This window comes from Elaeis guineensis, chromosome 6, assembly GCF_000442705.2.
Source record: "Elaeis guineensis isolate ETL-2024a chromosome 6, EG11, whole genome shotgun sequence".
NCBI lineage: Eukaryota > Viridiplantae > Streptophyta > Magnoliopsida > Arecales > Arecaceae > Elaeis > Elaeis guineensis.
In genome coordinates, this window is record NC_025998.2 from 64,360,831 (window position 1) to 64,379,398 (window position 18,568).

At 43.5% G+C, this 18,568-nt stretch overlaps 1 protein-coding gene across 1 annotated transcript in view; it reads left to right on the top strand.

Annotated features, from left to right (window-relative positions):
* Positions 1-18,004, top strand: part of LOC140858806 (uncharacterized) — a 117,920-nt gene extending 99,916 nt beyond the window's left edge. The window contains exons 2-4 of the mRNA XM_073260088.1: positions 15,985-16,768; positions 16,944-17,407; positions 17,472-18,004. Coding sequence (XP_073116189.1) covers positions 15,985-16,768; positions 16,944-17,407; positions 17,472-17,990 — 1,767 coding nt within the window. The 3' untranslated portion in view covers positions 17,991-18,004. The remainder of the gene's footprint in view (positions 1-15,984; positions 16,769-16,943; positions 17,408-17,471) is intronic.
* Positions 18,005-18,568: the final 564 nt, after the last annotated feature.

The following is an 18,568-nucleotide window of genomic DNA, read 5'->3' on the forward strand; positions in this document are numbered from 1 at the left end:
TGGCTCAATGACTGCACCATCGTTCGATGCATAATGCTGGCAACAATGAATGATGAGTTTAGCCATAGGTTTGAGAATGCCCAGCCGTAGGAGATGCTTCAAATGTTGAACGACTCCTTTGGTATGCCTGACGATGTTGAAAGGCACAAAACTAGTTGTGCCATTTTCAATGCTCAGATGAGGGATGGGGCCTCAGTCACCGATCATGTACTGTATATGATCGAAATGATTGAGCGCCTAAGTAAACTGGACTTTTCCTTGCACGAGCAGCTCGATAAGGATGCGATCCTTAATTCTTTGCCCAAGTCCTTCCTCCCCTTCCTTACTCATTTTCGAATGATAAAACTTGCAGTGAAGTACCATGGCTTGTTGGGGTTGCTGCAGAACTTTGAGAAGGACCACCAGCTCCATAAGGAGTCAGTGAATGTTGTGGGAGGGTCTTCTTCTGGTCATTGACCCTTTAAGAAAGGGAAGAAGAACAAGAAGAAGAATAATAAGAAGGTGCAGCCACATGCTAGGACGTCTGCGTAGGGTCAGACCAAGAAGCTCAAGCCCGACTAGGGCCAGGTGGAGTGCTTCTTTTGCAAGAAGCAGGGGCACTGGAAGAGGAACTATCCTCTATACATTGCCTCCCTGGACGTGAACAGGCCGAAGAAGAAGCAAGGTAATTATATGATAACACCTTGCAATATTTTCATTTGTGATACTACTGCCTGGGTATTGGATACCGGAAGCCCTTATCATATCTATAATTCGATGCAGGGTCTGCAGGTCAATAGGAGATTTGATGAAGGCGAGAGGTTCCTGAACATTGGAGATGGAAGCAAAGTTTCAGTTCTAGCTTTAGAAATCATGAACCTTGTAATCAACTCTTGTAATATAATTCTGAGTGAATGTCACTATTATCCAAGTTTTTTTATTTCTGTAGGCCTTTTGGCCATGAACAGTTATCAATTTTTAATAAAAAGAAACATTTACAATATCATTTTGAATGGTGTTATAATGTTTGTTGGACAATTAAATAATAAAATTTACTTACTATCACAGCCTGTTAATGTGGTTCAAACCTTCGGTAAACGCCCTAGAATAGATAATGTGTCAAAAGTCTACCTTCGACACTGTAGGCTAGGTCATATCAATAAGAACAGGATAAACAGGTTGGCTCAAGAAGGAATTCTTGAAGTTGGTGATTGTGAATCACTTTCAACCTGTGAGTCCTATCTTCTTAGGAAGATGACCAAGTCACCTTTTACTGGAAAAGGTGAGAGAGCCAGTGAACTCTTGGGTCTGGTACATTCTGATGTATGTGGACCCATGAGCTCAAATGCAAGAGGTGGATATTTTTACTTCATAACCTTCATAAACGACCTATCTAGGTATGGGTATGTCTACTTAATGAAGCAAAAGTCGGAGTCATTTGAAATGTTCAAACTATTCCGAAATGAGGTAGAAAAACAAACTGGAAAGGATATTAAAACTCTTTGATTTGATCGAGGAGGTGAATACCTTTCCAATGATTTTTTGACATATCTTGGGGAGAATGAAATTCTCTCTCAGTGGACTCCTCCTGGAACACCACAGCATAACGGTGTGTCTGAAAGGAGGAATCAGACCTAGTTGGACATGGTTCGATCCATGATGGGGTTTGCTGGTCTACCGATCTCCCTCTGGGGATATGCGCTCGAATCGGCTTGTTACTTTCTAAATAGGGTTCCGAGTAAGTCTGTAACCAAAACATCATTTGAGATATGGATAGGACGTAAGCCAGTACTCTCTCATCATAGGGTTTGGGGGTGTCTAGCTTATGTTAAATGTTTAATTACGGACATGCTTGGACCTAGGTCTGACAAGTGTAATTTCATAGGGTACCCAAAAGAGACCAAAAGGTATTATTTCTACCTAGCTGATGAGCAAAAGGTGTTTGTCAGCCCTAAGGCAATCTTTTTGAAAAAGGAGTTCCTTGGTGAAGGGACTGTTGCCTCTAAGATCGAACTTGAGAAAGTTCGGCAGGTGGAAAAATCGACACAAGTTACTGAACCTGAACCAGATTTGGTTAGATTAGATCCGGAGCCCATTGTTCCTGCACCCTTAAGGTGGTCTGGTAGAGTACCATGTCAACCGGATAGATACTATGGTTTCTTGGTCTGGGATGGCGATCTTGTCAAACTTGATGAAAACGATGAGGATCCGATCACCTAGATGGATGCAATGCAGAGATCTGACTCTAAGAAATGGCTAGAGGCCATGAAATCTGAAATGAAGTCCATGAAGGTCAACGATGTGTGGACATTGGTTGATCCATCCGAAGGAGTAAAACCCATAAGGTGTAAGTGGGTCTTCAAGAGGAAGAGGAGCGCAGACGGAAAGGTGGAAACCTATAAAGCCCGTCTGGTTGCCAAGAGATATCATCAACGTTATGGTATAGACTATGACGAGATATTTTCTCCTGTGGCAATGCTCAAATCCATTCAGATTATGCTTGCGATAGCTGCCCATCTGGACTATGAAATCTGACAGATGGATGTGAAGACAGCTTTCCTAAATGGAGAGCTGGATGAAGAGGTATATATGATACAACCTGAAGGATTCACATCCACAGATGAGTCTAAGGTGTGCAAGCTACAGAGGTCCATTTATGGACTTAAGTAGGCATCTCGAAGTTGGAACATACATTTTGATAGGACGATCAAGACGTATGGCTTCGTTAAGAATGGAGAAGAGCCTTGCATTTATAAGTGGGCTAATGGTCCAGTAGTGGTATTTCTTGTATTGTATGTGGATGACATTCTCTTAAACGGGAATGATGTCCCTGCATTACAGAAAATAAAGATTTGGCTATCGTCACAGTTCTCCATGAAGGATCTGGGAGAAGCTTCCTACATCCTAGGGATGAGGATCTATAGGGATAGACCTAAAAGGTTGCTTGGCTTATCCCAATCCACGTACATTGATACTATACTGAAGAGGTTCAGTATAGAGAATTTCAAGAAAGGCTATCCACCGATAGGCCATGAAATTTCTCTCTCGAAGAGGGATTATCTGACAACACCTCAAGAGAGAGAGCGTATGGGTAGAATTCTATATGCTTCGACAGTGGGATCTATCATGTATGCCATGACATATACACGACCAGATGTGGCATACTCGCTAGGGGTAGTGAGTAGATACCAATCTGATCCAGGGGAGAATCACTGAAAGGTTGTTAAAACCATCCTAAAATATTTAAGAAAAACTAAGGACCAGTGGCTTGTTTATGGTGAATCGAACTTGAGTCTTATAGGATTTACAGACTCTAGTTTCCAGTCTGATCACGATGACAGCAAGAGTGTGTCGAGATTTATTTTTACCCTTAATGGTGGGGCTGTCTACTGGAATAGTTCCAAGCAGCACACAGTGGCTGATTCAGTTTGCGAGGCAGAGTATGTCGCTGCATGAGATGCTGCCAAAGAAGCGGTGTGGCTGAGAAAATTTATCACCGAGCTCGTAGTAGCACCCTCCCTTGTTGGTCCAGTTCTGCTCTACTGTGACAGCTCTGGAGCCATTACTCAGGCAAAGGAACCAAAGGCACACCAATGGACGAAGCATATTCTGCGCTGCTACCATCTTATCTGAGAAATCATGGATTGAGGTGACGTCGACCTTCAGAAGATCGATGGGAAGGAGAACCTAGCCGACCCATTCACTAAAGCCATTGTGGTGAAGGAGTTCGATGACTTCAAGTCGAAGATAGGTATTAGATACTGCACCGATTGGCTTTAGGCCAAATGGGAGATTATTGAGAATAGTGTCCCAAAGCCAATCGTCAGCCTGTTGATGGTTGTGCTCTTTCTTGTATTAGCATATAAATTATAAATTAATAAAAGTTATTTTGGTATTTTTCATCACAAATTGTTTCATCTTCTAATGAACTCCTGTATTGTGGTGAAGTTCTTAGGACTATTTAGATTCGACAAAGGAGGATTTGTCGTTTAGTCCTTAAACCTGTTCGCGATCAAATGATACATTGTTACCAAGGATAACAACATTTATCAAGCATAGGTCATTGTGTACCATATGGGTTGGTTGTCCTCTTAACCAAGGAGTGTGGAGACACTAGTATTGCATACAGGTGAGATGTAAGGGTACATCTGCACTAAACGTGACCGACTCTGGAGGCTTTTCTGCTATCAAGATTTGCTTCGATGGGATATGGGTATAATTGTCCCTCTGACCTGGGACCGCCACGGTGACTTGCAAGCAACTCACTGCACTTAGGCAATGGACTACCTGAATTTCTAATTCAGTGACGGAAGGCTGCTGGGTGTAGTTAAGTACTTGACTTGTTGGTGCGTGTGTCAAGATGGGATTGACCACTCCAGTTCAGAAGCTGTGTACAGTCGTGTTTCAATTTAGCAAAATCTTGGCCAAGGTAGTCCTAGTGAGGAGTCACAGGACTATTTGAGTTGAGCACGATTCGGATGATCTGATCAGGGTTGACAGTTTAACCCTGAGTCATCCTAAACATAGGGGTCAAAAGAATGAATTATACAGTAACCATATTCACATAGGTTCTGAGTGTTGCGACTATGACTATTCGACCTATTCGAATGTTGGGTACCATTGCTAGATGGTCACTTCGATTAGTACAGGAATTGGTTCCTGTGTTACCGACTTAGGTTCGAACCTGCAGGGTCACACACATTAGAAGTTTCGATCTGATCCAATGGCTGGTGAAGAGTCCTAATGCTTGTGGACTTTGAGTCCTACATGTCTGAAACTCTATGATCAAGAATCAGGATTCTCTGATCATGAGTTCCACACATGTTGGGTACCTGGGTCAAGGGTCCCACTGGTTTGAGACTTTTTTGATCAGGGTTTCATATTGATGGACTCTGATGCCCGATTGCCCATCGAATTTAGACTCAGTATTTATGAGAAGTTTAATTAATGATTTGATCACTAATTAACTCAATTTGATTGAGTAATTATTTTTGGATCAAGTCCAATTGAATTGGATTCAGTTGGGTTTGCCCCGATTAGGTTAAGTGTTGACCTAATCGCTAAGGTGTTTTGATCCCTGATCTGATCAGGGGTTGGGCTTAGTCAATTCTTGATTTGATTAAGATTCTATTGAGCCTAAATAAACCTAATTAAGTTAGGTTTAACTTATTCTAATTGTGCTTAACCTATTTTGATTAGGTTGGTTCAATTATGATCAAACCACCTTTTGAATTCAACTCCCTGTGCCACCTCACTTCTTCTACGCCCATTTGAATTCACGAGAAATAATTTCTCATGAATTTTCTCCCATGCAAAGGCCTTCCCACACCCACACTTGTGCGCCAATTATTTGGATAAACATGATTTGTTAGCCATTGAAATTCAAAGGGTGTTTGAATTTGAATGGATAACTAATCCCATGCGCCATGTCCTTATCCATTTTGTGCGCCCCTTGCTTTACACGAGAAAGAGTTTCTTGTGTAAACTCTCCATGCATAAAGAAGTCACACCTCCTCTCTTCTCACACCCAGAGTGGATAAGAATGAGTTGGTTTGCATTTGAATTCAAATTCGATTTGAATTCAAGTGTGCAACCACTTATCTTTATCCTTTCACGTGGATAAGACACGTCTTGCATTATTTTAAAAGAGAAAGGGAGGTGGGGCATGGGTAGAAATTTTTTGAGAGAGAATAGTGGGTGTGAGGAAGCCTTGTGCATGAGTAGGAAGTTCAAAAACTTCAAAAAGAAAAAGAAAGAAAAGAAAAAAAAGTGGGTGCAGGGTTTTCAGTGTGTACCCTAGGGTTTCAACCTGGGGTTCGGGAAGTGAGAAGGTGAGTTACGAGTGTCGTGAGCCCACCAAACTTTAGGGAGAGCTTCATCAACCTCTCAAGCATGTTTGTTGATGATCTAGAGTATCTGAGGAATCGACAGACATCGATCGAAGGAGTTCGATCAGCATTGGCCGTTGAAAGGGTTCTGCAATGAACTAGCATTCGTGAGGAGCCGATCAGATCGAGAGCTTCATGTGGATGATCCATGGAGGCTAGACATACTGTATGGCTACATTGCAATGATCGAACCTTTCCGACAGTGATCAAATTACGGCGATCAACTATCTATACAAAGGTAATGTGTTCTAAACACATAACAGTTAAAGGTTTACTATAGAGAATTCAAAATTCAAATTTAAATACATGCTATATATCATATTTAGATCCTAGTGTAGGGTAAACATATATTAATTAATTAGATTAATTAATATTTTTCACTGTAAAATTATAATTTTGAAAAAGTTTTAAAATTACCGTTTTACCCCTGCACTGAAATTCACTTCAATAAGTTGATCCTCGATCAGATGTACCCATTGATGAGGTACAACTATGAAATACACCTCCTCACCGAAGGTCAATTTGAGTGTGTAATGTACCACTCAAAATATAGATTTTATCATTGAGAATGATGATACACCATGCATTATTGAGTATGATATTTTCTTGACCTATTTGGAGATAGTTATGAGTAGAGACTCATATAGAATGGCTTGAAATCATGAAATCTGAAAAAGAACTTCCTGTACATCAATCAAGTATGGACTATTATTGAAGCACCTATCGATATAACCCAATAGATTGCTAACAGGAATGTCAATTTAGATTTTTGCTTTCTATAGCCACACACCATTTAGAGACTTTTATCTCTAGTAGGAAGGCAAAACCATTTATGGATTAAAGCAGACATTGAGGAGTCGATACTTCTATTTTTGATAAGATAGTTAAAATATTTAACTTTATCAAAATATAGATGAATCGTATGTGTGCAAAAAGATAAATGGGAGTGTCACTAACTTCTTGGTTATGTATGTGGATGACATACAGCATATTAAGATGGTAGTTCGATATTGCGCTTGATCAATGACATGCTTATCACAAAAGTTTTCATGAAAAAGATTTGGATGAAGCATCCAATATATTTGGCATCTATAGTGATAGATGTAAGTGAATGCTAGGCTTGTCCCAGTCTAGGTATATGAATTTTATGTTGAAGGGATTCAACATGAATGGATATAAAAGAGTTTACTTTTCCAAATATTTAATATACCAAGCCTGATGTGGTTTATGCTTCGTGCATAATCATTAATTTCAGGCAGATCCATGATAGGATCTTTTGAAAACTGTGAAAGATATTTCAAAGTACTTGAGAAGTACTAGAGAAGCAGTGAATTAGAAAGGTTCCAAACAGCAAACTGTGTTTGACTTAGTTAATTGTTGTTAGTAAAGATTGCTAAGGAAAGTCATCTGATGAAATAGTTCACCACTGAGTTGGATGTGGTCTCACCAAAAGTCAACGCACATCCTAAGGCAATTTCACCTCATTCATGATTTGATCATAAATTGAGTTCAAACTAAGAACAGAATAATGGACCAGTTCACTAAGCCTTAACATAGTAGCAGTGTGTTCGTCACTTTGATTAAATAGGCATCAGGTACAGGGATAATTGGCTTTAGTATAAGTGAGAGATTGAAAAAAGAGTGCCCTATAAGCCAATCGCATGGATGATGCGAAGAAATTTTTTTGTATTATCTTCCTGCTCATTTGCATGATATTACTTATTTTATTTATGAGGTATTATGTTTTATCATTTACGGCATCATATTTTTATGATTATGATAAACACGATAGATTAGGGAAATAATTTAGGGCCATGATGAGATCATGCTAGTGAGACCTAAAATCTTGATAGCCCTAATCTAGAATGTTCATAGTCATTGATTAGCGAGTCGAGGATCGATACCGATAAGACTGGTACATCCTATGTATGCTCGATGGAGAGGATGGTTGATCTTACAATCACTTATATGGTGACACTAATATAAGAATGTAAATGCTTATTAGAGAATGAGTTCACAAAATTGATCCACAGAAAGAACATCTGATGGAGCCTTACAGCATGTCGACAGATGGTTCTCCAGTAGGAGTGGTGCATGTGATCTTTTGACCTGAGATCATCATGGTACCTTGTGTATATGGATCTTTACTTTGATTTATTCCCTAGCATTCTACTTTGAGATATGTATGGGATATTCTGGGTATGGTGAAGTGTGCATGGAGGTTGTGAGTGGTCAATAAGAAATCAATCACTCCTTGTAGGAAGAGAGAACATCCTTTGTGATCTCATAGGATGATGACTCTGAGAGTCTCTGGCCAGAGCAGGGATGAACAGTAGAAAAGATTTCTACTGGTTCATCAATTGAGTCATCATCATTGGATCGAGATACATATAGATAGGTATTTGTAAAGGGTTTCGATGGCACAGTAGAAGGATTAGGTATTTAAAATTTTCATTAAAAATACCTGATGCACCGAAAATCCTAATGCCCAGAAACTCTTGACTATATCAATCAAAGTACAATAAAATAAATTTAGATTAGAAGAATACCTGTAATGCTAATCCAAATTCTATGAGGCATCCAAGTGTCTGCCCTCTAATGATGATCCACACAAAAATTGAACCAAGGACAGTGCTCCTTCTTCACCTTGCTTCAAGGGTTCTAGCCCCTAGAACTCAACTAGCCACCAATCGATCAAATTTTTCTCCAAACCTGAGTTTGAATCTTTTTGAACCATCCACTAGACTTGACCATCATTTTTTTAACCTCTTAAATCCTCTAAGCTATTAGGATTAGGCTTGTCTTAAAAGAACAAGCCTTGTCCTAAAACCTAGAGTTGTAAGAGAGGGAGAGAGGGAGTGGATAGGGAATGTAAGAATTGAATTATCATCCCATCTGCTGTCCCCTATTTATAGCACCAGATAAGGCACTAACAGAGAAGGCACATCTCATCTGGAAAGGTATATCAAGTTCTCGTATCACTTATCTGAGAGTCCTTAAACAGAAGGACTCTTCAGGAGGTGATACATCGATTCCTGCCTTCTCACACGCACACGTCCAGAATGAGATATTTCTTGCATCTCTTCACACATCAGATTAGTGTGAAATTTTTTCACATAAGCCACTATTTAAATAAAAAGGCCATAACTAAATGACACCTTATTTGGACAAGAATTTATGTGTGAGAAGGACTTTTCACTGAAGAGATGCGCGAGCACCTTCTCCCTATCGCGCACGCGCATGCCCAGAAAAGGGTATAAAGAGCAACCTTTCTTAATCTGATAATTCTTCAGATTTCTACCACATGATAAATACTTAAAATTGATCCTTATCATGAAAAAATATCAGATAAAAAGTCACTTAAGACTCCCTAAACAGAAAGAGTCTTCACATCCCTTTGTGCGTCCAGAAAATCCTGTCGCACGCACAGCATTCTTCCAGCAATTTTTCATGCAAAATTGGAAGGATTTTTCATTCTTTAAAAAATATGCTGCATGGTTCATCGTCTGATCTACTTACCATAAAAATTGGAGGCCCAAAATAGAAGGATTCTTAGTCCTTCTCCATGCCACAAATAAAGCATGCATGCATTCTACATATTAGCGCCAAGAGTCCTCATCTTGGACTCTTAGTTATTGGCGTTAATCAATAGATATGGTGCCTCTTTTTAGCTACTTCATGTTGGCTTGACCTAACCCAAATATCCACCAATTGGGCTAGCAAATGAGCAAGGTATGAGATCAAATTGATCTCCAAAAGAGCTAGGGATTCCACACGTGCTAGCATGCTTACCGGAACCCTGATTGAATCCAAATTTCAATCAACCTTTTTCAAAAGCATCCTTGGCCAATTTTTATATGTGTGTGACCCATTGAGCTCTACATCTAGCTAGTAGTAGGTTTGGATGTAAGTTAATCTAATTTGATTAGAATTTAATCTAACTAATTTAGGTTCAATCGACCTAACCCGATTTCAGTAATTAGAACTCTTTCTAATTGGCATTCGAATTAAACTCTTTAATTCTATCAAAAATCTACAAGTCAAGATTGACATCTAGTAATGTATCATGACTACTCAGAAGATATAAAAATTTGATCAAAATATCAAATATGCCCTTCAGTGGTAAGTTATCGTGCAATACAATCTTTCGATCATCCTAGCACCCTGAATATGTTCATGAGTATGGAATCATGTCAAACTCAAATACATATTCATATCAATTCTTAATTAACCAATGATGACTCCAATAAAGAAGTTTTAGAAACTCTTTCTAATTTTTTTCCTACTTTTGGCCAAAATTTTTTTTTCGAGTCATCTATGAATGAGAATACACAGGATGCGATCTCCTCTTACTAGGAGCGATCGATTCCATGTTGACCTACTCACAATCTTCATACACACTCCATCATATCCAGAATATCCTGTACATGTCTTAATGCTATGCCTGGGTATAAACAAAAATATGGATTCATGTGCATAAGATTCTATGATGGTCTCAGGTCTAAGGATCACTTGCACAACTCCTACTTAGAGAACCATCTTTGACATGCAAATAAGGCTTCCATTAGATATTCTCTTTCATAGAGTCAATTCAGTGGACTCATTTTTCAATTGAGCACCCACATCCTTATATTAGTGTCCTACACAAGAGGCTAGTCAGATCTGCCACCCTCTCCAATGAGCATACATAGGATATGCCAGTCTATCCAGAACATTGATCCCCTAATCAATGCTCCTATGATCAAAAATATTTAAGATTAAGATTTTAGGACTTTTAGGTCTCACTAGTATGACCCATTCATGTCACACTAATATAAGGATGTAAATTCTTATTAGAGAATGAGTTCATAAAACTGATCCACAGAAAGAACATCTGATGGAGCCTTATAGCATGTCGACAGATGGTTCTCCAATGGGAGTGGTGCATGTGATCTTTTGACTTGAGATCATCATGGTACCTTGTGTATATAGATCTTTACTTTAGTTTATTCCTTAGCATTCCACTTTGAGGTATGTATAGGATATTCTGGGTATGGTGAAGTGTGCATAGATATTTTGAGTGGTCAATTAGAAATCAGTCACTCCTTGTAGGAGGAGAGAATATCCTATGTGATCTCATAGGATGATGACTCTGAGAGTCTCTGACCAGAGCAGGGATGAACAGTAAAAAAATTTTTACTGGTTCATCAATCGAGTCATCATCATTGATCGAGATACATATGAATAGGTATTTATGCTGGACATGATTCTATACCCATGGCCTGTCTGAGATGTTGTGTGAATGAAGGATTGAATTGCACGATAACTCGCCATGAAAAGATAATTTTGATATTTTTATCAAATTTTAAATCTATTAGATAGTCATGACACATTACTAGACGTCAATCTTGACTTATGAACTCATCAAAATTAAAAAAATTTAATTCAAAAATTAATTAGAAAGAGTTTTAGTAAATTATGATGCTTGAACTGATCTAATCTAATCAGATTAGGATTACGTCGAGAGTCTAGATCTACTGCTGGCTAGATTTGGAGCCCAATAGGTCACACACAATAAAAATTTAATCTTGATCTAATTTATTTAGATTTATTATAAATTTTATGGATTAAATAAATTGCTAGCACATGAATTAACTCAAGTTCTCAATTAGGTTCAATGCAAAGGTGTTTATGCTAACCCTTGTCTTGTTGCCTTGACCTAATGTGATTAGGTTTGAACCTATAATTAAATAGGTGGCTTATCTATTTTTTATGGAAGAGTTCCATAAGTAATCAACCTCCTCCATGCCTAAACCACACGCACAAATAAATGTCACACCCCCTTTAATTTAGGTGTTAAAGAAGAGGAGTCCTTTCATACTCCTCTTAATTTCCTTACCATATTCCACACATCCCTTTATTTTTTGCACCATGAGATGGACCCTTGGGATATGTGGGCATAGAAGAGAAGGAAGAGTCCTTCTCTAGAAAGGAACTCCACACCAAGAATTAAATGGGACACGCTTTCATTTTGTTCATTGAATATGGAAAAGTCCTTATTATTTTGGACTCTTTGTTTCATGCCCTTTCTCTTATCCCACGCATCATCAGATGGCACCTTGATTTTTGTACATAGAGGAAGAGTCCTTCTGCTTGTAAATCACCTCTTATTTCATGCCTAGCTCTTTGTTTTTAGCATTGAACTTAATTCAACGTGTAAGGATTAAGGGATGCCAAGAGTTGGTGTCCCATGGAGGCGCCCCTTCTTTCTTATTTAAAGGGGGCATCTCCTATGTGATAAACATGAAAAAAAATCTAGTGATTAGGCATAGATGAAGAGAAAAAAATAGAGAAAAATCTGGAAAAAGGACAAAGAAAAGAGAGAAAGAAAAATGAAAAAGAAGGGAAGAGGAAAATGGAAAGCATGCGATGCTTATCCTAAAATCAGATTGTTCAAGTGTTGAACATCCAATTTGATTTTTGTATGGTGAGATCATTTGGAAAATGATTTCTAGAGTAGTCCTAGTAGAGGTCTTGAAGGTATATAAGTAATGGTGCAATCCGTTCTTACAAAGGACGATCGGCAACAAACTTGCGAAGAAGGCTGTAGCACTACATCGAATTGTGAAGGGCCCCGATCAGTCCCATGTGGATCACCATTGAAGGACTTCTACTTTAGAGTCTTGTGGAGATCTCATGATTGCCAAATCATCATCTTCATATTGGTATATGGCTTCTGATCTCTTCTTATTATACATGCTTATGTTGTTTGATTTTAATCATTAAGGTGTTCCTAGGGTTTTGTGTTTCAATAGTCTAGTTTAATTGTTAAATGTATTTTCAATTGTTGAATGCATATAAAAATTTTTAAAATTTACATTCTGTTATATCACCGAAACCCAACAACTGGATCACAATGACACCCCTATACGTCATAAGAGAACCCATCGAATAGACAAAAGAGAAATTAATCTCTTCAATCTCCTATGATCGAATGGTCTGGTGATCTCATCAATCCAAGTATTAGGCTATTAAGATCTGAAATCTAATTTTATATATAATCACATCAACATGCAATTATTGACATAACTATTTTATGCCATGAACGTGTCCTTGATTTTATCAATTATATTCTTCATCTAATCTAATTAAATTTGATGCATCATATACATCATATCAGATCTGAAACATATCTTATACTGATTATAAAATATTAATTTTAGATTTAATATTATATAAAAAATTAATTAGATGCAAACATGAATACATAAGGAATAAATTTTTGGTCAAATCTATTTTCGTACAGCACTGAATTCTGATAGGATTTAGATCTAGATATGCATCAAAATGGATCCAATTCAGATCTAAAATAAACTTCACTTCATAATAAAAATAATAATATTAAAATTTTATTAAAATAAATTTAAATAGATTTTATTTTATTTTATTATTTCATCAAAAATTCAATAACAATAAAATTCTATTATAACAAACTTATAACAACCTTAATCAACATTGACTAGGCTCATCTAAATTTTAATTATATATAATATTAAATTTTAATTATATATAATATGTTGGTGCAAAAATCTGCTTGCGCCGGAGAAGCTGGAGTCGGGGAAGTCGCGGTCGCCGCCGGGACCTGCAAGGGAAGTCTAAACCGGAGGTGGGGTTGCTCCGGCAAGACCCTCCGACGCTCAAGTCAGTTCTCTGCCTCAACAAGAATGGAGTGCTCGAACGGAGAATTTAGCAGAGTTTTGAGATAAGAAAATGAGCTTAGAGAATAACGTATCTGGATCCCCCCTTTTTATAGGCGGGGGAGGTAACGGATCGATGGCGACGTCTGTAACCGTCGGGTTGTGGGCCGCCCATTGTCAGAGGAAATTTATTGCGAGAGGTAGTGGAGCGGAATCGTGGCCATCACCACAGCTCGCCACGTGGAATCTGTTACGAGGGGTGGAGCAGCGTCCGTTGTCGTGGCTTGCCAGTGGAAGGGAGAATCGCCAGGTATCCGTCGCAGGAGGTGGAGCAGGTTCGCGGCCGTTATTGTGGCCTGCCAGGGGGTAGTGGAGCTGTGCGGAATCCACCACAGGAAGGGGAGCAGAGCTACGATGGTTACTGCGGCCTGTCAGGGAATGATGGAGCTGCGCAGAATCCGCCACAGGAAGTGGAGCAGGGTTGTGGCCGTTTTGGTGGCCTGCCAGGGGGTGCGGATCTGTTGATTGAAGCTTGGCAGCGGTCGAAGCCTGGCCTCTGTCGAGGTCTGGGAGAGGTCCTCCTGGCGGTTGGGGTCGTGGGTGGAGTCTGACTTCCGTGGGAGTCCGGGCGGAACCCTCTCGGAGCTGAAGTTGCGGGCGGAACCCGGCTCCCGTAGGAGTCCGGGTGGAGTCCTCTGCAATCAAAGTTAGGGGTGAAGTCCGGCTCCCGTAGGAGTCCGGACGGAGCTTACCAGCAGTCAAAGTTAGAGGTGAAGTCTGGCTCCCGTAGGAGTCCGAACGGAGCTTACCAGCAGTTGATACTGAGGCGGAGCTCGGCTCCCGTAGGAGTCCGGGTGGAGCTATTCTGCAGTTGATGTCAGAGGCGAAGCCCGGCTCCCGTAGGAGTCCGGGCGGAGCTGTTCTGCAGTTGATGTCGGAGGCGGAGCCCGGCTCTCGTAGGAGTCCGGGCGGAGCTGTTCTGCAGTTGATGTCAGAGACGGAGCCCGGCTTCCGTAGGAGTCCAGGCGGAGCTGTTCTGCAGTTGATGTCGAAGGTGGAGCCTGGCTCCCATAGGAGTCCGGGTGGAGCTGCTCTGTAGTTGATGTCGAAGGCGGAGCCCGGCTCCCGTAGGAGTCCGGGTGGAGCTGCTCTGCGGTTGATGTCGGAGGTAGAGCCCGGCTCCCGTAGGAGTCCGGGTGGAGCTGCTCTGCGGTTGATGTCGGAGGTGGAGCCCGGCTCCCGTAGGAGTCCGGGCGGAGCTGCTCTGTAGTTGATGTCGAAGGCGGAGCCCGGCTCCCGTAGGAGTCCGGGCGGAGCTGCTCTGCAGTTGATGTCGGAGGCGGAGCCCGGCTCCCGTAGGAGTCCGGGCGGAGCTTTTCTGTAGTTGATGTCGAAGGCGGAGCCCGACTCCCGTAGGAGTCCGGGCAGAGCTGCTCTGTAGTTGATGTCGAAGGCGTAGCCCGACTCCCGTAGGAGTCCGGGCGGAGCTGCTCTGCAGTTGATGTCGAAGGCGGAGCCTGGCTCCCGTAGGAGTCCGGACGAAGCTGCTCTGTAGTTGATGTCGAAGGCAGAGCCCGGCTCCCGTAGGAGTCCGGGCGGAGCTGCTCTGCAGTTGATGTCGAAGGCGGAGCCCGGCTCCCGTAGGAGTCCGGGTGGAGCTGCTCTGCGGTTGATGTTGGAGGCGGAGCCCGGCTCCCATAGGAGTCCGGGTGGAGCTGCTCTGCGGTTGATGTCGGAGGCGGAGCCCGGCTCCCGTAGGAGTCCGGGCGGAGCTGTTCTGCTCCGTCATTGATTCCGCTGAGGGTTTCGACTGTGGGTATTTTATACCCAACACCAGTCCCCCTACTTCCGAGTTTGAATTTTAAACGAAGGAAGTACAGAGAAAGAGATGGGTACAGCCGAAACCATCCCTTCGAATCCTGCGCACTGCCGCCTCCGGATATTTTGGCATTAAATGAGCGCATGCCGGAGTCTTTTCGAATTGGAGCGGTATGAGGGGATGCTTCGAAAATCCCGTAGGTACACTGGCCTAGGTACGGCACAATTATGGTCCTGCCAACCATCAGCCGCTTTTAGCCGTCTGTCGGGGGGAGTGGGACACGTGTTGGACGCGGACTGGCCTGGGGGATTCGCGATCATTATGGCGTCGGATCCCAAGGTCTATTTAAACCCGTCCTCCCCTCTTCAGGCGTCCTACTCCATTCCTGAGTTTCTGCTGGTGTCTGTCCTCTCCTCGAGAGCCCTGCTTTAGTGAGCGTCTTCTCGAGCCGTAGGCGCCTCCTGTTTCTCGTCCCCCAGGTCCCTCAGAGCAACATAGGTTAGTGCCAACCTTCCTCTCGCCGCCTAGGGGCTTCTCCTCTCTCCATTACTTTTGTGCTTCCCTCTGAGTTAGCTTCCGACGTCTCGTTCCCCTTTCGGTCTGTCTTTTTAGGGTCTTTTAGATCCTCCCTTCGAAACTACTCAAAATATCTTCTGACTCTTCTGCTCCCGGCAGTTCTGAGAGTTCCTCCACTTCAAACCCCCAGGTCGCTGTCTCTGCGGATGAGCCTGCGTCCGAGGCAGGGCCTCACCCGATTTTTGCACTGGGCGCTATTCCATGTTCGTCGACTCCGGATGAACTCCTTCTGATAAGGGTTCGGTATGGGGTCCCTCCAGAGTACGACCTGGAGCTACCTGGCCCCTCTGATCGGGCCAGCACTCCCCCTCCTGGTCGCTTCTGTTTGTACCAGGAAGTGTTCCGTGCCGGACTCCGGCTTCCGCTTCCTGTCTTCGTTGCTGCCTTCTTCCGCTTCTTAGACATTTCTCTCGCCTCCGTGGCCCCGAATTCCTTTAGGTTTTTGATAGGGTTTCTCTCCCTCTGCCACATAGCCGAGGTCCAACCGTCCCTCTCCTTGTTCAGGCATTTTTATACCTTCAAACGCCATCCTTCGGTGAAGGACTGGTGGTACTTCTCCCCCCAGTTTGGTAAGAAGGGGTTGCTGAAGGGCGCCCCTTCTTCAATTTACAATTGGAAGGAGAAATTTCTCTTCGTCCACTGCCCGACCCTGGAACTGGGCCTGCCCCCTTGGGGGTCCCTGAGGGATTTCGTCCGTCGGGCTCCCAGCCTGGGGGAGGACGACCTTCAGGCCGCCCAGAAGCTCCTAACTTATCCCGCTCCTTCCCTTCCTAATCTTCTGAGGGAGCAGCTTCTTTTCAACATCGGCCTGAGCCCTCAGGATCCAGCAAGTATTCATCTTATCTTTTCTTTTCTTGCCTTCCTCTTCTTCTTCTCTCTACTTTTTCCTTCCCGCTCTTTTCTTTCTCTTTCTTTCTCTCTTCTTTTTTTCCTTCTTTTTTTTTTTTTTTTGACTCTGGACTGATCGGTGTCGCTTCTTCTTTTTTTTTTTTTTTTTTTTTTTAGCCATGGACGCCGAAGCAACGCGGATGCTCGCCAAGGGCATGAGGGCTCAGAAGAGGAAGGGCGCGACGGCCTCCGGATCGGCGAAGAGGGCCAGGGCGGAGGAGACGAGCTTGGTTGCGCCCGTCCAGGCGGTCCCGGCCATCGACATTCCTTCAGATGCCGAGCCAGTGGCCCCCCGGGCTTCCTCGAGGAGCCCGCCGACTGGGGCCCCCGCTCTGGGGGTTCGCCCCATGGAGGCGCCCGCCGCGGGGAGGAGGAGGAAATCGGTGGCTCGTCGGGCGAGTAGCCACCGAGCTGCTGCAGACGAGTCCGTCTGCTCCGAGGGGGGATCGGAGAACCCCTTCAACGACAAGGACTTGATCAGGCGGCTGCTCGATGGCTGCATCCTGTCCGACGTCGTGGAGAGGATCGACCGCGTCGATCCCGAGCAGCGGGCCTGGGACTCTTTGGGGTCCTTCCTCGAGGTAAGCGGATATTTATTTGCACAGTCACTCGGCCTTTGTTGTAATTCTCTACCCATCCTTGCAGATTGGGCACCAGCTCTTCGCCTATGTCGAGGCGACGAGCCGCATGAGAAGGGACCTCCTTCAGGCGGAGGAACGCCGTCAGGCCAAGGTTGCTTGCCTCCAAGCGAAGACGGCTGAAGTAGCCACCCTCCAGGAGGCCCTGGAAAGAGAGAGGCAAGCCCGGGAAGAGGAGAGACAAGCCCGGGAAGAGGAGAGATGGATCTTGGAGGAGTCAGCGAGGAAGGCGGAGGCCGAGGTCGCCCATTTGGTCGAGCAAACTCCGGTTTTGGTCTTGGAGGCCAGGGCCCTTGCGGTGGAGGAGTTCAAGGCTTCCGCGGAGATGAGGGAACTGAACGTCCAGTTCGGCCAGGAGGCATTCACTAAGGGGTTCGAGCTCTGCCAAGAGAAGGTGGCCAGCAGATTCCCCGACCTTGATCTCGGCTTTCTTGAGGAGTCTGAAGACGAGGCCGGCCCTTCGTCCGCCGCCACCGCAGTCGCACCCCCCACGCCGAGTTCTCCACCTCCTGCCCCTGAGGTCTGAGACCTCTGATCTTGTGCCCTTATTTTGTCGCCATATTTCCTTTCTGTTTGTCTTCAAAATTATTCAATCAATAAAGTCGAATTTCTTGTTCTGGATGGCCTCTTCTTCCCTCTCCTCCTCCTTTCTGCTTTTCTTCTTGTAATGAGTCGATCTTTGACGCTTGCATTTTTCGATGGCAGTGCCCTGCTGAAGCACTCCCCTTGCCCCTGGGGGTCCCGCTGAAATCAACAATCCAGCGGCTAAAAAAGGAGGTCCTCCACCTGACGAAGAAGTTAAAGAAGTCGAAAGGCGAGCTCCGCAAGTCGAGAGAATGCCATTCTGAAGCCACCGCTGAGGCCGCCCACTTTAGGAGTCTCCAAGTGAAGGCAATCATGGATTACAGCCGGAGGAAGGTGAACTTCACAAAGGAGCTCGAGGAATGCAAGAAGAGCGCCAGCGACCGAACTTGAGCTCAAGAGGCCAGGATCAGTGCCCTTAAGGTGGAGCTATCAGCTGCGAAGAGGAAGATCGGCCAGCTGGAGGGAAACTCATCCCGGCTCCTGGCCCGGGTTGATGATGAACAGAAGTGGTCGCAGAAG